Raw genomic sequence first — 27233 nt, 5'->3', positions numbered from 1 at the left:
CCTGCCTCCTGCATTATTAGCTTCCTGCATGTATGTTTATGTGTGTGTATGTATGTGCGGGTGTGTGCGTGCTATGACACGTGTGTGGAGATCAGAGGGGCAGCTTGTAGGAGTGAGTCCTCGCCTTCAGTCCCGTGGGTCCTGGATAGCTGAACTCGGGTGGCCTGGCTTCACCTTTACCCCTGGGCCATCTTGCTGGTCCCAGGTCGCCCTTTCTTACAGATTCTTCCCTGGTTCTCTTGTGGTCCATTAGGTACACTCTGAATATTTTGTTACATTTGAAATTGGGTGTGCGTGTGTGTGTGCGTGTGTGCACGTGTGTGTGTGTGTGTGTGTGCGTGTGTGCACGCGTGTGTGTGTGTTGGTACCATCACAGCCTAACTGCTTGTTCCCACACTTACTCATTATTGCAAACCCTGTACCTAAGCGGATACAGGGATGAGAAGCAGAGATAGATATACATACACCTTTCTACTGTACGCCCCTCGCTTCTCCTTAAAGTGCCTTGGAAGGAAGAGAATCCACAGGCAATCAAAAGGAAACATAAAGATCTGGCAACGCGGGGTCGGAGAGGGAGACTACACTCTGGGGGTGACCCTCCTTGTGTGTGTGCATGTGTCCGTCCACTCCTAGGGGAATGTTCGAAACAGAGAAGGCTGCAAGCGTGTGGAAGGACACGGAGGAATTCCACAGATCTTACAAAGCTAGCATCGTGCTCTGTCAAGGTAGGTAGCTTTCCAAGACATCCCCTCCCCTCTGCCGCTGTTTCTGGAGCATTTTCTCCAGTGCGATTCGTGAGCTAATAAGTTTCTAGGCAGTGTCTGGTCTTGTAGTTCTATGTTCTCTGTAGTGACCTGATTTCTGACAATATTTGGGCTGAGGACAGAAGCAAGACACAGCAAAGTATGCATTTTTTTTTTGTGTGTTCAGAATGCCAGACATCAAACATTCAGAGCAAAGAACCCAATTTAGTCCAGCTTTTTCTTAATGGCTTCTCACAGTGGCAGACGCTGGTCAGTTTCCCCTCTGCAGTGTCCCTGGGCACTTCCGGGAAAGTCCTAGTGACCCACGGGTGTCCAGACCCCAAAGGCTGAGGTGGATAAAAGAAGTTCAGCAAAGACCGCATCAAACACTGTCTGAAGAGACGTTCCAGAGCCGCGGAGGAAGGGAGAACCTCCCTGGGGCTCTAAGAACTAAAGCCACACAGGGCCTCTGGCTGAGCAACGGCAGTAACCCATTTTATTTTCGTCAGGCCAGTCCCATGGCAGGAATGTCTGAGAGAGACTGAAAAGAACAGTTTTGCTTTTCCTTGGGCAGTTTGTCACCAACCAAAATCTGAAATGCCTCCAGTTTAGACGCTGCAGGGAGGAGAGGGAGAGAAACGGTGGGGAAGCACGAACCAGTCTCCGAATAGAACCAGATCGGAACGTACGGAATGTACGTACGTATGTACGTACGTAACAGACTGCACGCACACGGCCAGAAGGAAGACTCACAGGGGAAAGGACTCTGCCGTAGCCTCGGTGCTGGACACCTGACCTGTGCTGTTCCCACCCGTGGCTCACAGCCGCCAAGGGTGCGTTTCATGCCCCCTTAAGGAAGCAGCTTCCGTCGGCCCGCCCGAGTTCCCCAGACCACAGAGCTGGTAAGTAGGCGTCGACCCTAAACCCTGGTCTATCGGATCCTAAAGGCCTGCCTCTTCTCGTGAAATCTTGCCAAGAAGGTGAAACAAGACCAAACCGGAACAAGTCCAGCGACCAGAAAACACCGAGTATTTGTTGGACACCTGCTGTGTGCCAGTCATTTCTGCAAGATTCCGCGCTGGAGGCACGCCCTGGGCTTGGCTCTACTTAAAAGGCTTTTGTGGAATGTGGTTTCTGGATGTACTAGGGTCTATCCAGTCATCTGCCCCATCAAGCCAGGCTTTAAAAAGCTGGTTTAAGAACAGGGTGGTCTCACAACACTGTGTCTGATTTCTCCTTCACTCTTGGCTCCAACCTTGCTGAGTTTCAGGTCTGTAGTGATCCCAGCGCCCACCTTCTGATGCATTCCCTCCAGCTGCCCTGTCTCCTGACTTCTGTGAACACTAATCTCTCTTCATTTCTGGGGAGGTCTTTTTGTCTGTTTTTTTGTGTGGTCAGCAAAACTGATTATGTACTACATTGTAACTCAAAGACGAAGACTAGAGAAAGACAAAAGAATGGATCCATACCTCAGATTTCTCTTCTGTACATAGAAAGAATCAGAAATTCCGTGGTGATAATTTTGTTGATATTTTGTTTGTGTTTGAACAAACATAGCTTGCCTGAAGATCAGAGTGCAGAGCTAAGCCCCTAGAAGCCAGGGAGTGGTGGCACACTCCTTTAATCCCAGCACTTGGGAGGCAGAAGCAGGCGGATCTCTGTGAGTTCGAGGCCAGCCTGGTCTACAAAAGCTCCAAAGCTACAGAGAAACCCTGTCTCAGAAAAAAAAAATTAAAGTCAATTATAACCATCCTCATAGACCACAGTACTTGAAAGACAACGTTTTTGGCAGTTTTGACACACATCCAGATGATTTACAGACGGATGTATTACTAAGGTAAAACTCACCTTTAGGTGTCTCCCAGGATACAAAAGCGTCAACTAAAGACAAGCCTTGTTTGTAATAGAACGTCGTTAAGTCGAGCCAGTTGGCGTCAAGGGTGTTGATGACGGCCCCTTTCCGCGTCACCTTCATGGACAGGACACCCTCTCGGTAGCTCCAGCAGGCTGACTCCTCGTCAAAGGCGTTGAAGACCATGTAGAGCTTGTGATCTGAGGACAGGCGGTCAGGAAAGGGGGGGGGGGGACAATCATAATCTTACGCATCAAAATTCTTAATTCGTTCTTCGTGAGACGACAAACATACAAATAAATATAGAAAATAACAAAAGTACCCGCCTTTGTACTCAATTACAAAGATTTGTGTGTATATCTGTGTACATGTGTGTTTGAGTGCATGCACGTGTGTGTGTGTGTATGTGTGTGTGTATGTGAGTGTATGTGTGTGTGCGTGTGTGTGTATGTGTGTGTGTGTATGTGAGTGCATGTGTGTGTGTGTGAGTATATCTGTGTACATGTGTGTTTGAGTGCATGGACGTGTGTGTGTATGTGTGTGTGTGCATGTGTGTGTGTATGTGTGTGCATGCATGTGTGTGTATGTGTGTGCATGTGTGTGCATGTGTGTGTATATCTGTGTACATGTGTGTTTGAGTGCATACACGTGTGTATGTGTGTGTGTGCGTGTGTGTGCGTGTGTGTGTATGTGTGTGTATGTGTGTGTGTGCACGCACGTGCACAAGTTGGTGTTGGGTGTTTTTCTCAGTCCTTCTGGATCTTGGGTTTTGAGTCAGGGTCTCTAAGTGGACCGAGAACTCAGGGCCTGGCATCTTGTCTACTTGTCGATCACTGGGGTTTCAGGCATCACATCTCCACATCTGCCTTTTAAGGGGGAGCCGGGCATCGAACTCAAGACCTGGTGGTTGTGGGACAGGTGCTGTCCTGACTAAGGTACCTGACGCTCTCCCCGCCCCCGACTCAGGTGAATCACATGCTGATGCCGTGCCACGCTAGCTTTGGATTATATATGATATGATATGATGTGATATGATATGATATGATATAATATAATATATAACAAGACAGCGGACCCAGGGGAGGCCTCTACGAGGTGGATACCGCGCAGCGTCTCGTCTCTGATTCCATTCTCTAGAGATAAGTGCTAGAATGCGTTTGGTATTCATTGTTCTCATGAAAGCTCCGAGTTTTTAAATACAGTTACACGCCACGTAAATACTTGACTGTTTAAAAAACGCTTTAACAGGGGTCTTGCCTAGCAAGTCCTGGGTTTGGTCCTGAACTCAAAAGAAAAAACAAAACAACCCAAGGACAACAAAAACAAAACTCAGCACAACCTCAGCAATATACTGTTCCATTTTTTAACCTCCTGGTTCTTTTTCTAGAAGGCTATGCTCACATGGAGCCCTGCCACGCTCGGGTTCTGAACCCGAAAGGCCAGGACTCCACTGTGCCCTCCAGGGCCAGCGCTGAGCCGAGGTTCCATAAACCTGCCATACAGCTGCCAACTGGCTAGAGCTTCTTTTGTGCCGGGCACTGGGCTGTTTTCCTTCTCCAACCCCATGAGGGAGGCTCTGCAATTGTCCCCTTTATAGAAAGAAAGGGAGGCATTTGTCTCCAGGGGCCGTGTTTTCTTCACGCTTTATGGAGTCTTTAATTTTCTTTGATGTTGCTTTAAAACAAAATTCCTGCAAAGATGTCAGGAAACTTTACACAGTCCAAAATAAAAGAGAAAAATGCTCTCGATTTCTTGGGAAAACTTGGGGCTTGGCAGGGAAGGACAAACTTGTCTACGGCTATTTCTGGCTGTGGGAACTATTGTCGCAGCTCACACACCACGGTGCTCCATTGTCACATCCTAGGGATGGCCAAAGCAGGCCACGGACTCCAGAGCTGAAGAGCAAGCGTGGGGATGGGAAAGGCCTGCCCTGAGATTCTCACAGTTTACTGAACAGCTGTAACCGAGCTACTTTCTCAGTCAAGTCTTTTTTTTTTTTTTGGTTTCTCTGTATAGCCTTGGCTTTTGGAACTTGCCCTGTAGTCCAGGCTGCTCTAGAACTCACAGAGATCTGCTTGCCTCTGCCTCCTGAGTCCTGGGATTAGAGGCATATGCCATCACCGCCCGGCTGTCAAGCCATTTCTTGCAGCACGGCTGGATGAGCCGTTTGTTTTAGAAGAGGGGCTGGGTGCCTGAATTGTGTGGGTGGTTTGCAGGGTCAGGAGGAAAACTAACATCTGAAACCTTGCCTTGCCTTATTCCTGGCAATAGTTATTTAAAAGCAACCTCAAAAGATTAGATCAGTTCACGCTCCTCGTAACCTGAAGAAATTAACGTTGTTTCTATTTCTCTAAAATCACCATACAGTTTGGGGAACATAGAGAACATTGTCTTTCCATCTGTGCTGTTACCTCCTCCCAGCTCTGGTCTAGAGCAGCCGGGACCGCTGTTTCCTTCTGTCCCCTGTCCACTTTCACGCTGCGGTTCCTCTTCCACTCCGCTCTCAGACAACTGTCCGCCGGGGTCTCCTTCATTCCAGCTTTTGCAGTTGTCACGGGAACCGTGTCTCCCGGGGAGCCCGGGGAGCCCCGATTCTGCGTCTCCATCATGGCTGGTTCCGTTGCAGTGTGGGGACGGCGAGTCGTACTGTGATACAAACCCAACAAACCTCTTTCCTCTCTTGGCGGCAGCATTAATCTGAGGTTGAAAGAGATAGCAGGACCAAGGTAAACCCCATGTGTGACTGAGGAGGCCACTGGAAGGTGGGATGGGACTGACCAGTACTGAAGCCACACTTCTAAGTCAGCTGGGAACTGTTAGCATCCACCACTGCCGAGGTCATGTCTCAGTATCAGCGTGACTCGTTAGCAGAACGAATGCTTTAGAAATTACAGAGATGGGACCCTATTTTTCTCTGAGATTCCATCATATTTGGCAAGAGCTAGTAATCTTATAGCAGGACTTTTGGACATGGTTAACGATAACCTTTCCAGTTGGAGCAGAGGTAAAGACTGTTCTGGAACACTCCCCAGAGTAACTGAAGCAAATACAGTCTCACTATTTAAAAAAGGCACACCGCAGGGTTCGGTGTTTATTAAGACAGGTGTTAAGAGGCCAGCTCTTACGAACGTGCACCTGAAAACGTGGCCCAGGTCATACGCAGCTGACAGGGAGCTTTCTAATCTGCTCATGTTCTACGACTGCCTCTGACCTGGCCAAGGACACGGAATCTGATTTGATCCTGTCCGTGAGGACACAGACTCTGAGACAGATGGTATGAGGTCAGAGAAAGACTTCGGGATCTCAGCAATGGTGGTTTTCACGTCTGGTACTATTTCCATCCGACCGCTTCTGAGACTCTTATTTCCTCTGGGCACAGAGTGCCCGAGATCTAAGGGTTTTCTTCGGCTTTTCTCTGTTGGGACAGTGTTCTTTTCCTGAGTTCAGCTGGCAATACTTCCCGGGGAAAATGCTGTGTCTTATCTGTCTTTGTATCGCATTATTTGATAGGTATACTGTAAACATCCATTAAATAAATGCAGAAGCACAAATGCTTTCTTCAAAAAAATTTTTTTTTCTTTTCTGCGACAGGGTTTTTTCTGTATCCCTGGCTGATCTTGAACTCTCTGTAGACCAGACTGGCCTCAGACTCAGAGAGATCCGCCTGCCTCTGCCTCCCAAGTTCTGGGTCTAAAAGTGTGCACCACCATGCCTGACTCTTAGTGTTGGGTTTTCCCAACCACTGTTTTAAACGCTTAGAAACTAAACATTTTTTGTATTACCTGGGAGAGAGCTATGATGGAGGAGTGAAGTGGGTTCTCAAACGCAGGAAGAACCGGAGAAAAGAAAGGGGATCAAAGGGGTCACCTCGGGCTGGCTCAGAGGGTGGAGTTCGAGGAGCCAGAACCCCGGACTGAGGCCAGGGCAGCCTCGTCCCTCTTCCTAAGATCTCACTAACACTGTGTGGAGACTTGAGAGAGGAGGGAGGTGTGAGAGGGCCCCACTCTCTGCGAGTAAAAAGGAGTAAATTTCTTGTCAGTGTCCTTTCCAGGTATTAGGTTTGAGTGGAGACATTCACATACTTCTTCTTCTGGAAAAGTCTAGGAAGACATAGATTGATGTCTTTTCCATTTTAACTTGGAGGTTGGATACCTCTAATTACGCTTAGTTAATCGTGTGTGTACATGCACAGGCACGTGTCATGGCATGATAAACATGAAGTGGGAGGGACGATTTGTAGGAGCTACTTCTCTCTGACCACTCAGCTCGCCAGCTTTGATAGCCACGCCTCTTCCTGCTGGGTTGTCTTGCCAGCCTTAGAGGACTGATGATTTTAAATGCAGTATTTTAAAACCCCTAGAGGAGAAAAATGCAAACTGAATATTAAAAATAGAACGCACAGGGGTGGGGATCGAGCTCAGAGTAGAAGGCCCGAATGCCGGAGGCGTGCCCGAGGCCCAGCGTTCAATCCTCAGTACCAGATACAAAGGACGGGAACTAAAAATAGAGCCGGCACTGACAGACAGCGAAAGCTGTTCAACTTTCAGCCTTTACACAAAGTGCCTGTTCAGAAATACTTGGCATTCGCCGATCGCGCGTGCTCACGCCCAGGGCAGTGCTGGTTATTCAGCCTGTGTGCTTCCCGAAGCCTTTCCCTTACAGGAGAATCCTGTGACCGCCGATTCGGCACTTTCCTGTGGAAGTGGGTCTTTAGTGTGCCCAGGGAGTCCGATTCAGAGTAAGCGCTCCGTGGTCATCTATTAGGACCCAACGAGTAGCGATGTTTTCGTTTGCAAAAGAAACTGTCTGGAGCGGGTTTCTTCCCAGAAAAGAAATACCCAGAACGGCGGCCGTAAACTGTGTGTGCTCTTTAGAGAGCCCTGCCTCCCGGACTTTGCCACCCGCGCAGATGAACGGTGACTTTGTACCTCAGTGAGCAGCGCCGTTAGCCGTTCTGAGTGGTGACACCGCCCCGCAGACGATTCTTCCCAAGTGGTTTCTTAGGGTTTGAAATCAGCGACAGAAACACACGGCATCATTTCCTTTTCTCTTTCCTTTGTAACCCAGTCTGATTTGGTGCTCGGTCTGCCTGCCTCAGCCTCCTACACGCCGGGATTACAGGTAGAAAGCACTGTGCCTGGCTCAGAGGATTGTTAACTGTGGTCAGCACGCCCCACTCTGGTCTCACAGTTTGTTTGTTTGTTTGTTTGTTTTTGTTTTGGAGACAAGATTTTTCTTTAGCTTTGGTGCCTGTCCTGGAACTAGCTCTTGTAGACCAGGCTGGTCTCGAACTCACAGAGATCTGCCTGCCTCTGCCTCCTGAGTGCTGGGACTAAAGGCGTGCGCCACCACCTCGTGGCCGAACTCACAATTTTTACGTGAAAGTGCCTTGGCTTGGGTTCTTGACTCTATATTTAAATTAAATAAAGGCTAGCTGGGTGTGGTGGTGGTCAGTTTAATCCCAGGACTCAGGAGGTAGAACTCACTCAGGTGTGAGTTCGAGGCCAGTTTCGGGGACAGAGTTCCAGGACTGCCAAGTCTACACAGTGAACGTCCATTTCAAAAACAAAACACACACTCCCCCGAAACAGCAACAAAAACAAGCAGAAGGTAAGAACTTATGAGTAGATTAATGTGACTGAAACAACTTTCACCAAAATTACTATCAATTTAGAATATTTATGTATATATGTATATATATATGTATATATATATATATGTTTTTTCTGGGTTTAGTCAATCTACATTTAGTGTTCAACTTTTTATTTATGCAGCTTCCAAAGGATGCAGCAATTGCAAATTTTCCCTTGATTTCTTTTCAAGTTAATTTTTCTTAAAAAACATAATTTGATTTCATGCTAACTCCCCATTCACAATTGAATATGTTTATTTTTTGTTTTCTTTCAGATTTTTTTTCATCTTAAAAAAAATCCCACCCCTTTGTCTCATCTGAAACTTCTGGAATCTATTTTCCGTGGAACAATTGCCTACTTCCCCAAGTACTGACTCAGTCACAGCTATTCTTGCTTTCTGTGTTGCTGTGTCTGTTATTAAACATCTCCTTCTTTGTTAGGCAGGGTTTCTCAGTGTAGCTCTGGCCGTCCTCGAACTCACAGAGATCCGCCTGCCTCTGCCTCCCGAGTGCTGGGACTACCGCCTGGCTGTTATTAAACTTCTTCTGTGCAGTTGAACTTACTTCTGCTAGCTCTGTTCTGTCTTTTTGGTCTTTGTTTATGTTTTTGTGATGGCTAATCTTGGCTGTCTACTTGGCTGGATCTGGAATCAATTAACAGGCAAGCTTATGGAATTTTCTTGCCCAGTTCTACTGCAGTGGGCAGGCCCACCCTAAATGTGGGTGGCACTTCTGGTGGCACCCCTGATCGAAGACACCCAGCCTTTGCTCTTGGCTTGTCTGCCTTCACAGGCTGCCAAGGTCGTTTATGCTGGCGCCAACTGGTGGCTGCTGCTTTTGACTGACATTCGAACCCAGCTCCTTCTGCCTCCCAAGATTGACAGAAGACCAGTGGCTCTCCGGAATCTTCCAGGCCCTGGGCATCTGACTGGGACAGCTAAGGCGTTTGGTCTTGTGGAAGGAGCAGCCGCTGGGTCTCCAGCCTCAGTATGAAGGTAGCTGTTGCTGTCCTACGTAGGCTGTGCTGTGTAAACCAACCTGGCAAGCTCCTTTAACACACTCATCCTTTTGTTCTTCCTCCAGAGATCCTGACGAGTGGAGTTTTCATTGATATACAATTTGGCTCACATGCTTTACGTTTTGAATTCTGTAGAATAAGCCATCGCCAGTTCCCTAATCTGGGTCTCACTATGTAGTGTAGTTCAGGCTGGTTTTGAACTCAGCATGGAGCTGAGGATGACCTTACACCCGTGGTCCTCCCCTCGCCCAGTGCTAGGATTACAGACTGTGCCACCGCGCCCGGGGTCTGTATGGTTGTCAGGTGAGAAGGGAAACTGCTGCTTAGTGTCGCCATGAGGGAGGCGCATGCGCACCCAGTACCTTCTCTAGGAGTTCCTTCGCTGCGTGGTTCGTCTCCTTCTCGTAAGGTAGAGGACACTCCTCTATCACGAGTCTTGCGTGCCTTTGTCCACATGGGGCTGCTGGATGCTTGGGGCTGCAAGGAGAACATGGCCATGGTCAGGTGCGAACCACTTCTTTCCTCCCATGTCCACGTGAAAACCACGAGCAGCTCAGAAGTGAGGTCAAGGCTCTCCATTTACGATTTCAATCCCAACGGTTACCGCAATCAAAATGCCACAGACACGCAGTGATTCCTGTTAACTACATTTCCTTGTAGCACGAATCCTAATTGTTCTTAATAATAAAAACCCGGAGTCAGATATTAGGGGGTGAAAACTGAGAGATCAGAGAAGCAGAGCTGCCAGCCACTAGAGAGACCTTTAACCTCTACCGAATCCTCAGACCAAAGGGGCGATCCTGTCCTCAGACTGCTTCAGAGTTCGCGTCAGGCTGCACCCAAGGACGGCAACTGTCTCCACCAAATCTCAAACTGCATCTGAGCTCCTGTCTCCTCCTTCTTTATATTCCTCTCTCCACCCAGCTATATCTCTTCATGTCTCCACCTCCCTAGTGTTGGGATTAAAGGTGTGGGACTCCCAAATACTGGGATTAAAGGTGTGAGCCACCATCGCCTGGCCTCTGGTGAGTTAGCTCTGCACTCTGATCTTCAGACAAGCTTTATTTGCTAAAGCACAAACAAAATATCACTACATTTCCGTAATTTAAACTTTCAGCAATTTGATTCCCAATTTAAAGTGAACGAAAGAGACTTTGTTATTGGACAGAGCATAAGTAAAAACAATCTTTTTAGAGGCAGATAAATGTCTGTTTCCCAGCCCTGTCTTTCCTTTACTGATCTCTAACTTCTGCCAAGTTTTTAGCGCTTCTGAGCCTGTTTAACACCAAAAGTGGGAAAGGTAGTTGGCTATCCACAGTTGATGGAGTTTGTCATCAGGGCCAAAGTTTAGGTTCAATCCCACGACCTCCCCCCCCCCAACCTTACATTTAGCATTTAGGGAAGAAGTCGCCAATGTGATTATCTAATTTTGAGACCTTGCTGTGGTAGGGCTTTCTGCTACACAAGGTTTATGATGTGAGCTGGTTTCCTCATGAGAACAGAGGGAGTTGGAAGAACGCAGAGCAGGCTGCCTCGTTTCGCTCAGTGCTTACGCTCACTGCCATTCCGTGTCTTCCGGTGGTTGTACAGGAGTTACTACACCCAGCTTTTTGGGGTGCTTCTTGGGTCTATTTCCTTCCTTTTGCCCATGACATCTTCACTTAGTGCCTGGTTATTTGGTCCCAAAGAGTAAAGACAATGGTCAGGAGGGTTTGCGTTGTTTTCGCTCTTTTCTTTTGAGCAGCCCACACCAGTGTCAAAGTTGGGGTCTTCGCACCTCACTCATCCTCCTGAGTGCCCGGGTCACTCCCCAACCCTACATGTACCACCACCCTTGGCTTAATCAGGGGTTTTAAGGGTGTGTGCGTTTCCTTATTCCAATTCAATTTCAGCTGCGAAAAATGTGCCTTGAATCATCATCCCGAGTGTCCTTCATTTTCCATCACGCCTTCAGAATTTCCTCTCTTTTAGATTAAAGAAAACCTGCCAGGCGGTGGTGGCTCACGCCTTTAATTCCGGCACTTGGGAGGCAGAGGCAGGGAATTTCTGTGAGTTCAAGGCCAGCCTGGTCTACAGAGAGAAACTCTCCCTGTCTCAAAATATCCCCTGAAAACCAAAATCCAACGAACCAAACGAAAAAAAACGACCTCCCCAAAAGATGAAAACAAATCCATCCCTCCGAATGGCCTCCGATGGGACTTTCTGGAGCTCACCTTGCTTTCAGGCGAGACAGCACCACTCTGTACAGGTGACTTGCTGGCAGGTGTTTCCGATGCCCCACAGGTTGTAAAACTGGATGAATGGCTCCAACGACGTAGCCCTTCAGATAGTAGTCTTCCACTTTGGCAACGATGTCCAGAACCGAATTTATCTTGATGACTTCTGGGTTTGTTGAAGCTAAAAGACCAAAAAATGAAGAGAAATTTTCCTATTGGTAACACTGTAGACCTGTATGGGAAAGGAAGAGGGGTATGCAGCTGGGGAAGGCGTCTGCAACATTACAGAGATATGAATTTCAATGGCTACATTATCTGTAATATTTCTCACTTTATGGAGGACAGTTAGGACTGTTATCCAGAGGCGGACTTGGCATTGATTATCTTGTGAATAAGAAAGCAATATGAAATCAGTTCCAGGTCCAGGCTGGCCTGGTTTCCCAGTCATGTGACCTGTGGAGTCCAGCACAGGAAGAAGGTTAAGACGCAGACGAGGAAGAAGGGTCAGGGGAAGTCCCTGTCCCCAGCACTAACACTCCCATGATGGAACAATCCCGCCATCGGTGAGCACACACGCCAGCTTCTCGAATGGAAACGAGACACTCAACAGAAAGCTATGCGGGCCAGCATGAATCCATTTCCTTCCATTTCTGTTCCCCTTTGGATTTAAACTAATACCCTACATCTATTCTATTTTCTTTGTCGTTATGAATAGAAACGAAAATGGGGAGGACAGCCCTGAACTTTGAAGAAACATCTGGTCTCCATGTAAACATTCCAGCCCTGTCTGTGTGGCAAGCCTCTCGTCATTTGTTTGGGTTAACTCTTTCTTAGCGCTTGGTCTACAAACCCCGCCTTTTTTAAAACAAAGCAGCTGAAAAACTGTACAATAACGCAGAACAGACTCTTAAGGCTAAGGAAGAAAATATAACATAAACGTATCTTTAGAACTGTTCTGATTGGTACATAATTAAAAAAAAAGTCCTTTAATGGGTTACAAGGCCTGGGCCAGGAAGCAGAGAAGTTTGACGTGCAAAAGTCCCCTTAGCCACGCATTCCTGCATGCTTTGACGTGACAGCTTGGATTTCTGAACCTGCCGCTCTGTTTGACCACAGTAAGCCTTTCTCCCCTTCCCTGTCCCCACCCCTGAGTTAGTTCTTCCTCCACTGGCCATTCTGCCCTGTGTTCCAGTTACTTGTTTATATACCTGTCCCGGTTGTTCGACTGGGAACTCCTTCAGGGCAAGGATCCTAGCTTACGCCTTTCCGTACCTCACACATTCCTTCGGTCATTACGTTAAGCGGAATTACTGTTTGTTAAGAGAATAGGTAAAATTACCATACAAAGATGGAAAGCCGATCACTATTAGCTAGGGGAAATAAAAAGTTTGGTTAGCAGAGAAAGGCAAAGTGGCAAACCCTGGCAGTGCCAAGGACCTGCCTTTCATCATGTTGGCCATGAAAGCGAGAATGGTCAAGAACGCTGTGAGGACTGGAGCAATGGCTCAGTGGTTAAGAGCACTGGCTGCTCTTCCAGAGGACCCAGAGAGAGAGACAGCCAGCGTCTTCCCACATGGTTGTCCCTTCCTTGAGCTCCTGATGTGACTGCCCTCAATGATGGATCGTGACCAGCAGTGTAAGGAGAAGGAAACCCCTTTCTCTCCACATTGTTTGTAGTCATGGTGTTTGCTATAGCAACAGGATGACAAGCTAGGATGAAGTCTGATGGAGAGGAACTGTGTGACTTTTATCCAAACGCCTTACTGAGCTGGCCTTGGTTTTCTGGCTGGCTTGGTAGTCACTACTAGATGTGTATGTACATGCGTGTGTGTATATGTGCATATGTGTGTATCTGCATGTGTATATGTGCATATATGCATGTGTGCATGTAGGTATACACGTGCATGTGTATATGTATGTATGCATGTATGCAAATATGTGTGTGCATGTGTGTATCTGCGTGTGTGTATGTGCATATAGGTATGTGTGCATATGTGCACGTAGGCATATACATGCATGTGTGTATATGTATGTATGAAGTATGTGTGTATGTGTGCACGTGTGTGTTGTAGACCAGGGTGTGTTGTTGTCTATCTCTGCCTCAAATTCAAGCATCTCGTGGAGAGCTTCTTTTCATGCCCTCCCTCTATCTGACTGTTTTCAGCCGAGCTGAAGGCTGTGAGGAATTCAGAGCTCTCCCTGGAGGGCAGAACAGTAAGCACGGAGGAAGGACTTTTCAACCGCTCTAAAGACTGGGCCATTATGTATCCATGACAGGCTCAGCCTCTGAGGCCCAGCCTTGGAGTTGACGTTCTTGCATTGGGCTGCAATATCAGAGGCTCTGTCCCCCTTTAAAGACAGGAAGTTAAGGGGGAGGGGGTGTTTTTCTCCATAGCAGCTGTAAGCTCTCTCCCCAGCCTGAGGGCTGCACACTTTCTTTGAGAGGAGGGACAAATGGTGTTACAGCCTTGGTGGGCGTGGCTGGTAACTGTGAAATTAGTGCTACAGGATCTGTGAAAGCATCTCGGCATCCTCCAGGGCGATCATGAGGAGCCTGGGCACAGCAAGTTGTAATGGTTTTGAAATTTGTGCAGATGCTAAGTGAGTTTATATTACTACAATCAAGACTTGTTGAAGGTTAGAAAAAAAGTTCTTCTCAAAGCTTCTAAACTAAAATATCTGTTGATCCATTTCATGTTCCTTCACTAAAATGTTCCCATGACAAAACTCAAACCTTGAAATGCAAGTGAGCAGGTGTGGTGTCTCATACTTGTCATCCCTACCCTTGGGAGGCTGAGGCAGGAGGATTACTACAAGTTCTAAAGTGTTACATAGTGAGTTTCAGGCCAGGCTGGGCTATATCATGAGGCCTCAAAAAGCAAACAAACACACCAACCAACCAATCAACCAAAAAGCCCAAAAACCAAATTGGCACAAAGATACAAAAAGTCACATTCCATATAAAGCTGAGAACTGTTAAACACTAGAAGTTCTGCCCTGACAGCGCAATTCTACGAAGACGGCACAAACCACACATGTTAATTTCCTCCAGCTCGCCTCTGGAGATGGGTTTGTATTCATAAAACACATCTAAACTTCTTTTCTTAAGTAAAAACAGTGTGAAAACACAGCAAGCAACTTCACCACCATCTTACAGGGTGGTGGCCCAGCAACCTGCATGCCCTCCCGGCGGCTGTAGAACAGAGTCAGAAGCAGCGACTTCCAGCCTGTGCCCGGTTCTGTACGAACAGATCACATCCGTTCTGAACCCCTACAAACCCTTCCAGGTGGATTTTTATTGATTGATAAGATTCAAGGAGAGAGGGAATTGATCCACATTGCTAGTCAATTCTGAGGCTGAGCTGAAACCCTGGCAATAAGACATGGGAACTGGGACACCCAAGTGACTGCAGGAAAGAGAACTTCATTGATTTGGACCATGTTTGTTGAAGATTTGTGAATTCAGGCATGAGGTCGGCCATACCAGTGGTTCTCAACCTTCCCAATGCTGCGACCCTTTAATACAGTTCCTCATGTCGTGGGGACCCCCAACCATAAAACTATTTTTGTTGCTACTTCATAACTAATTTCACTACTGTTATGAATCATAATGTAAATATCTGATATTCAACCCCTGTGGAATGGTCTTGCGCCCCCAGGTTGAGAACGCTGGTGTAGACTGTGATAGATTGTTAAGTGATTTAATGTGTGGCTGTTCGGCTTATCTGATTTATTCTGTAAGTGAGAGGTTTTAGGTAACTGAGAAATACAGAATGCTATGTTAATATCATTGTCTCAGTACAGTTAAATGAAGTAACATTACGGCGGTTTTTCTTTTCTTTATGTCTTGTGTTTTGAGACAGGGTCTCAGGAGCCCAGGCTGGACTTGAACATAGGGACAGTTACCCTGCTCCGGCCTCCTGAGTGCTGGGGCTGGAGGCGCGAGCCTCCTTGCTTGGCACTGGACATGCGTCCGAGAGACTCATGGCGGTTTCAGAATCTTGTGACCCGCCTTTCTATACTTTCTCCCTCATGTATTGCGCAGCCTCCAGGCCCCAGAATTCCTCTCACTTCTGGCCTTTGCTCATCATGTCTTTCAGCCTTGTTTATCCCCACTGCCCTTTCAGCTTTTCTCTGGAGGGCAGATATAACACATCTAGGAAAAAAGCATGGAGCCTGCTTTAAATACCAAAACTTCAGTAACCATTAATTAATCAAAAACGAGAAAGTGGCCTGCTCTCCAGAAACTTCCCATCCCACCAGCTCCAATCTTGGCTCTCTAGCTCTCTATTCCCATCACACCTGACCCAGGCTGTCCAGTAACCACTGCTGGCTCTTCCTTTAGTTAGCGCCAGAGACCGGGAATGCAGCCCCATCCCTATAGTTCAGTGTCAAGCCTGCTAAGGATTGTTCGGCCCCTGGGCTCTTCTGCCAGGCCAATCGGTGGGTGTTTGGAGCCTTCTGATGGAATCCCACAGCGTTCACCGGGGTGTGTCCTCCCTCAACACGTCACAGCGTTGGACTTGCCCGTGAGCGTGTTTCTCGAGTTCTGCAGTCATTGTGGTATGACAGCTAAGGGTAGCCATGACATTTAGCGGTGTAGCCCCTTCGGCTGCTCAAGCATAGTGTTGGGAGTTGAGCGGGTGTGACTGAGGTCAGGCGGCTCAGAAAGAGCCATGTTGATAGTCTGGCCCTGTACCGAAACCGTTAGTGCAGGTCTTCTGCAGTCCACTGATCCCTGAGTGAGTGTGCTCTTGCTTTGGGGATTCCCAATTCTTGACTTGGACATCCTTGGATACCCCGCGGTGTGTGTGGTATCTTCAGTTAACTAGAAAATGGCCTTTTTTTTCTCTCACATGGTTATTACTTCACTGACGCCTGTCTGTGACAGCTTCAGAATGTTAGCTAATCTGAGTGTTTTGTAGCAGTGGTTTCAGTGTGTGTGTTCCTGATCACCGGTGACTGGAATACAGTTTCACGTCTTTTGGCCACTTGGATTTCTGACTTTGGCTGTTCTTGTTGTTTTAACTTCGGCCCCGTGACTGTGTCCTGATCTACTCCTATTTCGTACAGCAACTGCAGTTGTGTAGTACCGGCCTGCTTCTCCAGCCTGGTGAGAAGCCTGTTCCCGGACACCCTGGCTCCATCACTGCCACCAAAGATGGCTTTAACTAAATCTCTACTGTTCTATTTATAAATAAGACTCGAGATTCAAAGGCTGGGGTGAAAACCTGCGAGTTCAGAGAGGCTGAGTAGCAACTAACTAACCTTCTTTCCTCTGGCATCTCTGAAAAGCCCCTGCCATTCTGCCAAAACCAGAAAAGCCTGCGCCCTCCACGCCCCGCCCACCTACTTCCTGCGCGCCTCTGTTTTCTGGATCCCCTCTGATGCTCAACCACCTGCTAACTCCGCTTCCTGACCCACGGTTAATTTTATTTAATCAATGCAAATGCAAACCCGGGGCTCGCAGTGTCATCAAATATCCCTCAACACGTCCAGATTCTCGCCTATTCTTTTATCGGGCTGTCTTCTCTGTATTGTCTGGTGGAGGTAATTTACGTATTTGGGACAGAAGCCTTCATCAGAATCTCACTCATTCTTTATAGCTCAGGTGAGGTGGCACTTCTGAAGAGCCTTCCTGGACCTGCCCACTCCGCTCAAGGGCTCTTCCTCCCTAGCCTTTGCAGCCCTGGCTGCGACATAGTGCAGACGCTGGTTGAGCGTTTCCCTCCCAGCTCACGCACAGGGTTCTCCTGCAGCTCTAGTCTGCTCCAGTGCACAGAACCAGGCTTCTCTAGAATGTACCCCAGAGTTTAGCACAAGGGTTTTCAGACAGCTTCTCACCTGATGCAAGGACACAGGTAGGAGAAAAAGCCCCAGAGAAGACGCAGAGAGCGGGCAGGAATGCGTGGGCATTGTCTCCTAACCCTGACTGGTTTTTGGTTTGTTTCTGAGTCAGGGTCTCCTAGCACAGACCTGCGGCGCAGACAAGGATGACTTAGAATCACGGATGCCCCTGCCTCCACTTCCCCCATGTCTTGTCTCCGTGCTTGGTTTTATGCAGCGCAGGAGACCGAACCCAAAGCTTCACGCATACTAGGCAGACACTACCAATTAAGCTACGTTCCCAGCTCTTGACGTCTTTAAAAGTGGGTCAGCTGTGTGCTATTAATAGGGATGCCTCCCCCCCCCCCAGTTTTGGAATAGAATTCTTTCCCACAATAGTCTGCATTTGTGAGATTTGTTATTTTTCTCAGGTAGACTATGACATTTCAAACATGGGCATTTCAAACACAATGGAACACCCGATATAGCTTAGTAAAAAGAAAGAATGGATATTATATTAATCCTTAAGAGGATTCAGCCAATTTTATTACTAATTTCTCCCCTTGCAGCACTTTAACCTCTAAAAACTCATTGATTGTTGGGGGAAGTGCCCCAGAATTTATTAGATTGATACATTTACACAAAATATAGCCTGGCTTTTTTTCCCTCTTTTTTCATTTTTTTTGAGACAGGGTTTACTCTGTAGCTTTGGAGCCCACTCTTGTAGACTAGGTTGGCCTCAAACTCACAGAGATCCACCTGCCTCTGCCTCCCGAGTGCTGGGATTAAAGGCCTGCGCCACGGTCGCCCGGTGACAAAATGCAGCCCGACTTTTCTTTCTCTTCACCCTGTCCCTTTCCACCCCTTTCTTTATTTCCGACAGGTCTTGCTATGTAGCTCAGGCTTCCCCTCAGGCTCGCAGTCTTCCTATCTCAGCCTTCCAAAACCTCGGATTCTAGGTGCACGGCACCCTGCCTCCCTCTTTCCTTTCAACGTTTATTTCTGACGAGGTACGGGACTCGAAGAGGAGTAAGGGCTGGGTTTAAAGAAGGAAGGGAAGTGGGCTGTGACCAGCCTTGGAGCTAGAGGTGTTTTCATAGGAGGGACAGGGACAGCTGGCCTACCGTGAGCCCCTAGGAACCAACGCCTGCCTGATTCAGCAGCATTAGAATTCCCGTTTGCAGACAGGGAGCGAGGCAGCTACAGCAGGACCGGCGACCCAGGAACTGGGACTAGCGAGGCTTGTATGCCCAATCATTATGCTTATGATTTTCCTCGTTGAGATGTAAGGGGTGGAAGACCAGAAAAGGCCCAAAGAGAGGGCAGGGACAGCAGAGAGAACGAGAGAACATGCCTGGGGAGGAGTAAAGAGAACTGGAGGGCCAAGAGCCTGGGAAGTTTAAGCTGTTTGTTTCTTGGTTGGGTTTGCGTGCACGTGTTGTGTGTGTGTGTGTGTGTGTGTGTATGTGTATGCGTGTATTTGAACGTTCGCACACACGCGTGTGAGCTCGAGTGTGCCTAAGAGCGCAGGGAGAGGGGAGGTGGCCACTGGTTATTTCCTACAATTACTTTCCACCTTATTTTTTTGAGACAGGCTTCTCTCTGGATTGGGAGCTCATGGTTAGTTAAGGCTGGCCGGACAGTGCTCGCCAGGGGTCCGCCTGTCTGCCCCCCACTCCAGTGCTGGGAGTCCGATGGACACACCCGGCTTTTGTGTGGGATCCAGTCCTTGGCATGGGTTGCCAGCACTCTGAGGACCGAGTCATCTCCCCAGCAGCAGCTAAGATGTTTGAGGAGAAGACTGAGAAGAGACTCGGAAGCTCACCCGTAGCAGAACAACACGAAACTTTCAGCCTTGGAATGAAAATGACATGTCATTCTCCTAGAACGCGTCGCTACTATGGGAACTCCGCACGGCAGACTGCGCCATGGAATGACTGTGTGTGTGTGTGTGTGGGTGGGGGAGGTAGAAGGAATGGGAAATAAATAAATTGTTCAAGATAAATTGTTACATAGAGTAGGGACTTGCCGTTTTTAAAGCGCCCCACCTCCAAGCTTTATTCTCTGTTCCACAGCTTCCATTTGGGAAAGCAGGAGACAGGCTCACTGTGGACACACACGGCTGTCACCAGGCCATTTTGTTTCTGCCTAGGTTTCTCACTGTGTGGTGGTCTGGCAGCCAGGAGCGAGCACTATTTATTTTTTTCTTCCATCAGTTCCAGGAAGGGATGGTCGGTGCCAAGCGGAGGGCTGGCATGTGTTAGCCCACCCAGACTCACGATCGTAGCCGCTGGAGTGGCAGGCAGGTGGCTGTCAACGACAGGAGGAGAGAGGCAGGGAGATGAAGGGAGGAGGGGGCGGAGCCGGGCTGGTACACAGAGTCCTGGCTTCTGCAGCCAAGGCAAAGGCAAGACCAAAACAAATGGGCAAACAAAACCCCCAAACAAGAACAAGTGGGAGAACCGGGAAGAGACGAGGCCAGGAGACCAGGCGCCTGCAGCAAATCGGAAGCAGATGCTGGCTGAAGACGCGAGACTGCTTTAGCGTTAGCGTGCGCGCGCAGAGCAAACCCCTGCCTGTGCTTTACGACGGAATTTACGCTTTTGCAGCGTCTAGAGCAGAAGGTGGGAATTATATTTCTTTCATGGAGAAAAAGGTTTCTGCGAACAGTAAAACCAAACTGACTGTTGAGTGAAGGCTGTGTGTGTGTCTTCTCGATGAGAAGGTAATCGCGTTTATATGCATTTGTTAGAGGTGATAATATCTTGGATTGGTATGAATCAGAAAAAAAAAAAAACATCAAGTCCGGAAAGTTCTATAGCCCTGAAGTGAGCTGTGCACCAAAATCTTAAAGTACAGATGAAAATGGTTCTGACCTAAGCTTCACAAATAGTTAAGGGCACTTTTTTTTTTCAATTCTATGCATTTGCTACCCAAAACAGTCTGCTTTGATAAGGAAAAGCAACGGAGCGAACCCCACTATGGGAGCACCCCAACACAGGGATTTTTCTCAGATGGCTTTTTTTTTTTAAGGCATGGCCACTTTTCGAATCAGCGGTGCCAAAACCCATTTAAAATTCACACAACAAAGCAAATATTTAGACTATCTCCGCTCCTTCTTTAGGCAGCCTTATCCTTACTCTGATCAAAATAGCTAGGCAAACATGTTTGGGGCACAGGTACTGATCTTAGGCTCTCTAGAAGGAGTCTGCTTGCTGGCCAGCTCAGTTTTTGACAAAGAAAAATGGGCTGCTCTTGCTTCCACACAAAGATACACTGTTTTCAGGGGGAAAAAAAAGTGGTGGTAGGGGAGGGGAGAGGGGGGAGAATAAAATACAATATCTAGTAGGATAATTTAATTAGTATAAACACTACGAATTAATGAAATGTATGACTTGAGAGAATTAAAATTATGCTTTGCTATAAGAACTTAATACTAGTTTTTAGAAAACTCGGCAAGCATGTTTCTCTAAATTTCTTTTTTTTTTTTAGCACATCGTAATTAAAGATGCAGTTTGTTTGAAACACTGTTACATCCTTGTGTCTACAGGACACGTGTCTCTAACAGCAGTTTTCATAAGTGGGGGGGGGGGCAGAGCCTTCCCTGAAGCCGAGCTGCCTGGGCCCCTTCCCCAAGTCGCCTTCTGGGCTTGTTTATTTATGTTTGGAACAAAGTTTCTCTGTTAGGGATGGAGCAGCCAGCTGAGGAAGTGGCTTTCAGAAGGCTGCTTTTTTCCCTTAAAAAACAACAACAAAAAAAACTTATTTTTTTTCAACTTTAGTTTGGTCAAACGTATCACAAAAGTAACACAATCACAAAATTCAGCACACTGGCCACCTCAGACTTGCCTTAGCCAAGTTTTCCACAAGGCATACAAGTAGCATTGCCCACAGCTGCAGTCCTATGCCTTTCAAATCTTTTCAAAACACAAGCTGTCATTAAGGCCACAGCAATTTGGCCTGGAAATCAAGCGTTGGACCTATTTGCTTTAAAAATGAAAGGAACATTTCCAAGTAGTTTTCCTAATTTTGTACACGAGACACTTTTTTTTAAAGCACACAACAAAACAAAAATCTCCCCAGATATAATTAAGAAACAAAGCGTCATTGTTAGACGACCAAACAATGTCATTTCGAAAAAGAATCCACAGGTCCACACTTCAAAACTGAGCATTCTCTTATTTTGGAAACAGATAGCATTAGAAGTAAGGAGTACCTTGTAAAGTCAAGTCCAGCAGGGCATATTCATAGGCAAATTCTGTCTTTGTTTCTACTTGCGGTCTCTTCAGGGTAGAAAATATTTTCCCTGGGCTGCTATCATCAGGGTCTTCCAGCTTCCTAAGTCCGCACCCCATGGCAAAGGCAGCAAGGGGTTAGATTGCGGAAAGAGCCAGGGGAACTGGAGCAGCCAATTTTCTGGTTCAAGCTGTGAAAACCAAGTTCCCAACTTAACTGCTTGGTTTGATTTTCAGCGAAATGATAGATAGCCAGAAAAAACGGCGGGTCCAAGGCGAGGAGTGGGGGACCATATCCATTCTTCTGTAGAGTCACTGAGCCCAGGGTTTAGCTCCAGGTCCGGGGCGCTGGGCTCCGATCTCCGAGGAGCTCGCAAACTGCTCCAACTTAGCGGAAAATTTCCATGCCACGTCAATTTCCAGCCAGCCAGCCCCCGACCAGAGCCCTGCCGCTCAGGGCTCGGGGCTTTGTCTCTCCCAGCTGGCTGACTGGAAAAGAGGGGTCCAGAAACGGAATTAAAGGCAAAGTACAACTCGGGTGTGGTTATCTGCAGATGGAAGATAGAATCCGTCAAAGTGATGCCTTCTGTCTGTTTTCTCTCCTCTGTCCTTGCTTGCTCTCTCTCTTCCCTGAGTCTACTAAGAGATCCAAAGGGAGGGGAGAGAGAGGAAGAGAGGGAGGGAGGGGGAGTAGGAGAGAGGGAAAGGAAGGAAGGGAGAGAGAGGGAGAGAGGGAGAGAGAGAGAGGGGGAGAGAGAGAGAGAGAGAGAGAGAGAGAGAGAGAGAGAGAGAGAGAGAGGCTGATTCTCAGATTCTCAGTGTGGTTGGAAAGGAAAATCAGTTCCAGAGAGGAAGTGAGCTTTTTGAGGGAACCCTGGAATCCTACAGAACAGAAGGAAAAAAGAGAAAGAAAGGAAGGAAGAAAAAACAGGGTGCCTAAGGTGGACTTTTTGAAAACCCTTCTGCATAGAGTTTCCTTTTGCTAGAAAAATGTGCTGATTTAAACCACAAAGGATAAAAAGCATAAAAAAACCCTAAGATATTTTCATAAAGACTTAAGGAAGAAAGATGATAACGGGGTGAATATGGTCAAAGTTCATACATGCATGTATAGAAACGTCATCATGGTCAAAGTACATACATGCATGTATAGAAACATCATCATGGTCAAAGTACATACATGCATGTATAGAAACATCATCATGGTCAAAGTACATACATACATGTATAGAAACATCATCATGGTCAAAGTACATACATGCATGTATAGAAATGTCATCATGGTTTTCTTTTTTTATTTTATTTTGTTCAATTAGCATGCACTATAAAAAGAAAAAAAGTAGTTAAAAAGAAAAAATCTTTACATAATTGCAAAGATGAGATAGTTACACGAGGAATTAATTTACCCAACATTCTTGGTTTATTACTTGATTTATTTATGTGCATGTATGTGGGTGCCTACATGTGTGCAGAAGAGGGTCAGATCCTCTGAGCCTGGAGTAACAAACAGTCGTGAACCACCATGTGCGGTTCGGAACCACGACTGGGTCCTCTCAAGAGCAGTCAGTGTTTTGTGGTCTGGGCTGACTCTCCAGCCAGGCACAGGAGTGGGGGTGGGGGTGGGGGTAGGGCTGGGGGTGGGGGGGCTTAAAATGAGAGAATTTATACAGGTGACGACAGCAATTCCACGGGTCTCAAGATGGCCTTACTTAAAACAAAACAAACATGGATAACCTGACTCATTTAATCTTACAATCTGCCATGTACCCGAGGTCAATAATAACTTACAAGAAGTTGTGGCGATGTGTATTTATTGTGCTGTGTCCTGTCCTGGCCCAGGCTCCTTATCACCATCCCCGAAAGCAGAAGGCTTGTGCGCAGATTCTGCTTCTCAGGCTGACCACAGACAAGCTCTTGGGCAAGTGACTTGCCTTCTCCGAGCGTCCCTCATGTTAAGTGTTCTGCCATGGGATGGTATCAAAGGTTGAATGAGGTAGATACTCATGTCCCCTGTCCTAACACTGCCCAGAGAGAGCAATGCACTTGCCAATACGTGTACCTTACGAGACAGGACTGGCAGTCGCGATAGGAAGGAAGCGATTTTGGCGCCACACTCCCGCTATTACAAAATAAACCCCATCTCTTTGGAGAACCTGGAGAAAGCTGGGCTGAAGAGATTTTTCAGTCCATGGAAACTCCTCAAAGGGAGGGAGCACGTGTGCATTGCTTCATTTGTACGTCATTGCCATCTTTAGCCTCTTCCTTCCGTCCTACTCGGAAGTGTTTTGTATGGGAGACCATTCTATAGCCCCCATGTTCAAGGCTGGGCATAGTCGGCGGAAGGGAATTCTGGGTAAATTAGATGAATCAGACAGCAGACCGAGAGAGTGACCAACTTGGCTCTCTACAGAGACTCGTGATTGTCGTATTCCACGTCCCCTTTGTTCTGCTCGCTCTTCTGCAGGAAAACTGGGATCTCCGCCGATCGCTGGTACCAATCACGGTGTTTGCAAAGCTGTTAAGCGAGCACCCGTTACCCTGATCAACTGCCTGCCATTCCTAGGCACTCAGAAACACCGGGTCCAGAAGGTGACTAAATCGGATCTGTTCCCCAACGGAGCTTAGGGGACACTGTCCTGGCTGCTTTCAAGGGTGAGTACATGCAGGAAGGACACAGAGACGTGGGCGCACATGAGGAGGGACGTCTGTAACTAAGGCCAGTCGTGAAGCAGTATGGTGCGAGTGAGCAGTTGGTTACTAGACATAAACCGCGAGAGAAGAAGCTGTGACGATGGGCTTGGAATGCTATACAAATAGGAGTTAGATTTTATTCTGTAGCTGGTAGAAGGGAATCAAATAATCACATGGAATCCAAGGACGGTCATTTTCATATTAGCCACGTCACGGACCTAGCCCGAGGAAGATGCTTTAAATGGAAAGGAGGGCTGGAAAGAAGGTACCAAGTCCACCTGAGAGCTGATGCTGACGGGGTGTAGATTCTTATTACTCCTATGTAGGTAGTTACCATTGTGTATTCTCATGTCTGGTGTTGTAAACCCAGCAAACTAGCAGTGTCTGGTGAGATCATGAGCTCAAGAGGAAAACCTACGGGTGTTGGCTTTTCCTAAACCAGTGTAAGCTCTAACTTCCTTCTAAATCCTTACCCTTGTACCCACGGATCGGTGTAGCCGTCACCCTTCAGACATCACAAAAACCCATAACTGGTCAAAATGCAGAGAACAATTCACTTTGGGGGGCTTGTAGACAATTGATAGATCTATAATACAACCTGATACCTAAATGCCACGGACCATCACAGGAGGGGGGCAGGAAGTCTGCTACAAGAGTGTGTTTTATAGATACGATGGGGAAACCGAACCCATGAAATCCCAACAGTATGCCTTCTAAAACAAAGACAACACGAGCAGGGAGGCCAGCGTTGATGGGGGAGATCTAGAGGGGTCCCACCTCTAAATGAGGAGCTACAGGCAACTGATGACTGCTGAAAGAGGGAGAATTAGCCTTCCTCAGGGGTGAGCCCCCCAAACGGTTATCCAATACTTAGTGGCCAACCCTAAAAACACACATGCAAGCAATATGCAATGGACACACTGGGTCATGTGTTTGTGTAATGTGTGTGTGTGGGGGGGGGGCTGGAGAGATGGCTCAGTGGTTAAGAGCACTGACTGCTCTTCCAGAGGATCTGGGTTCAGTTCCCAGCACCCACATGGCAGCTCACAGCTGTCTGAAGATCCAGTTGCAGGGGATCTGACACCTTCACACCAATGCACATAAAATAAAGTTAAATAAACCTTTAAAAAAAGAGATGCAGGTAAAACCCTACGGCTAACAACATCACACACTTTGGTCACAGGACCAAATCAAGCTGATCCTGACGGGAAGCCTTCTGCCTGAAGGCTAGTTCATACTACCAGAAGGTGCTACGGAAACTCTGCAAACTCTCTAGGGAAGAAAGGGCATTAACAGCCCCATTTAGCTGTGAGAATCGAGGACCATGACAATGGGACAAGGTTTCCCCAGTGGTGCAATCAGTAGCCGTACTTGTCCATTGGGAGCAACAGCCATCTAGTGGATCCAATTGTTGGGATCAGTGAGACCCCAGATCCTGAATTTCTTGTAATCCCCTGATCTGAGTGCCTACAGCTGCTCTGAGCACGAGACCCTCAGGAGTTCCTGATGGCAGGAGAGTGGTTTCTGGCGCGTTTGGCTGGGGCGTGGCTATCTCTATATAATCTGCCCCTGAACACAATAAAGGGGGCATTCTTGGGGAATTCAAGGATGACCCGTGTTGCTGTCTCTCTGTCTGTGTGTGTCTGTGTATTTTAACCTCCAGCTCCCTTGCCCGAAGCTCACGAACTGGATGCCAGCGCACAGAGCGCAGACATGGGGGCGCAGTACGCGGCCATTGGAGGTTCCCACCGAGATATCGGGATCCAGTGCCTTCTCAATCGGATGGAACAGTGTTGTAAACCCAGCCAAGAACAGACGCTGGAGAGGACACAGCTGTTGTCACCCTGATAGCAAGGAGCAAATACAGACGCAACGAGAAGATGATGGACGAGTTTCTCTGATGAAAAAAATTATTATTATTATGATTTGTTCATAAAACGATCAAAAACAGGACTGGAGAGATGATTTAGTGGATAGGAGCACTGGCTGCTCTTCCAGGGGACCCAGGTTCAATTCCCAGCCCCACATGGCAGCTCACAACCGTCTATAACTACAGTTCTAGGGGGTCTGGAGCCCTCACACAGACACACACAGAGGCCAAACACCAATGTACAAAATAAAAGTAAAAAAATCATTAAAAAGAGTCATCAGGCAGTGGTGGTGCACGCCTTTAATCAGATCTGTGAGTTCGAGGCCAACCTGGTCTATAGAGAGAGTTCCATGATAAAAAACAAAACAAAACAAAACAGAACAACAACAAAAGAATTATCAACAAAATACTTGCAAATCAAATTCAAGAACATAAAAAGATCAGTCACCTGATCTGAGATTCAAGGATGGTTCACTATATGTACACCAATAAATGTTATGACTTCATAAATGTGCTCAAGGGCAGAAGTCACGTGATCATTTTGATAGATGAAACAAAGGCTTTTGATAAGCTCCACCACCCCTTCACATTAAAAGTCCTGAAGAAACGAGGAATATAAGAAACATATCTCAACATAATAAAGTCTACCTATGATAAACCTGTAGTGAGTATTATATCCAATGGGGAGACATTAAAGGCATTTCTATTAAAATCATGCCCGAGCGTTCACTCTTTCACTCTTATTCAGTGTATTACTGTAGGGCTTAGCCAGAGTGATAAGACAAGCAAAAATAAAGTAGGGGATGGAAATATGAAAGGGAGAGGTCAGAGTATCTCTAGGCACAGATGATATGATTCAATACATAGGAAATATGATACCCTAGAGACTCTGCCAGAAACCCTTAGCACTGACAAAAACGTTCGGCAAAGAGGAAGGGGACAAAATCAACACACAAGAACCAGTAGCCTTCCTCCGTGTCATGGACAAGCATCTTGAGAAAGCCTTCAGGAAAACAGGTCCACAGGAGCCTCAAACGTTCCCTTGAATCCGACCTACCTAAGGACGTAGAAGAAGGCTGCAGTAAGAGCTTTAGAGCGCGGAGGAAATACACAGAGGGGGCCGAGGGAAAGGCATGGGGTGGAGGAGTCG

The 27233-nt window shown here is 47.3% G+C and overlaps 1 protein-coding gene and 2 long non-coding RNA genes across 5 annotated transcripts in view; 2 read left to right on the top strand and 1 right to left on the bottom strand.

Annotated features, from left to right (window-relative positions):
* Rftn2 (raftlin family member 2) overlaps window positions 1-22295 on the bottom strand; it is a 40360-nt gene extending 18065 nt beyond the window's left edge. For all 3 annotated transcript variants that reach the window (XR_012908817.1, XR_012908818.1, XM_075955998.1), the window contains exons 1-5: window positions 21504-22295; window positions 11459-11642; window positions 9608-9722; window positions 5007-5292; window positions 2592-2795 (exon numbers count right to left, since the gene is read on the bottom strand). Coding sequence is in view for 1 of the 3 variants with exons in the window: in XM_075955998.1 (XP_075812113.1) it covers window positions 2592-2795; window positions 5007-5292; window positions 9608-9722; window positions 11459-11642; window positions 21504-21642 (928 nt within the window). In the remaining 2 variants the exon portion in view is untranslated. The remainder of the gene's footprint in view (window positions 1-2591; window positions 2796-5006; window positions 5293-9607; window positions 9723-11458; window positions 11643-21503) is intronic.
* Window positions 1374-18976, top strand: LOC142839724 (uncharacterized). Its single transcript, XR_012908820.1, has 3 exons — window positions 1374-1645; window positions 18171-18297; window positions 18882-18976. It is a non-coding gene; the product is annotated as an uncharacterized LOC142839724 (long non-coding RNA).
* Window positions 19679-26791, top strand: LOC142839725 (uncharacterized). Its single transcript, XR_012908821.1, has 3 exons — window positions 19679-19911; window positions 23987-24174; window positions 25877-26791. It is a non-coding gene; the product is annotated as an uncharacterized LOC142839725 (long non-coding RNA).
* Window positions 26792-27233: the final 442 nt, after the last annotated feature.

The sequence above is a fragment of the Microtus pennsylvanicus genome, chromosome 22 (genome assembly GCF_037038515.1).
Source record: "Microtus pennsylvanicus isolate mMicPen1 chromosome 22, mMicPen1.hap1, whole genome shotgun sequence".
Taxonomy (NCBI): domain Eukaryota; kingdom Metazoa; phylum Chordata; class Mammalia; order Rodentia; family Cricetidae; genus Microtus; species Microtus pennsylvanicus.
This window is presented reverse-complemented; position numbering and strand designations above follow the sequence as displayed.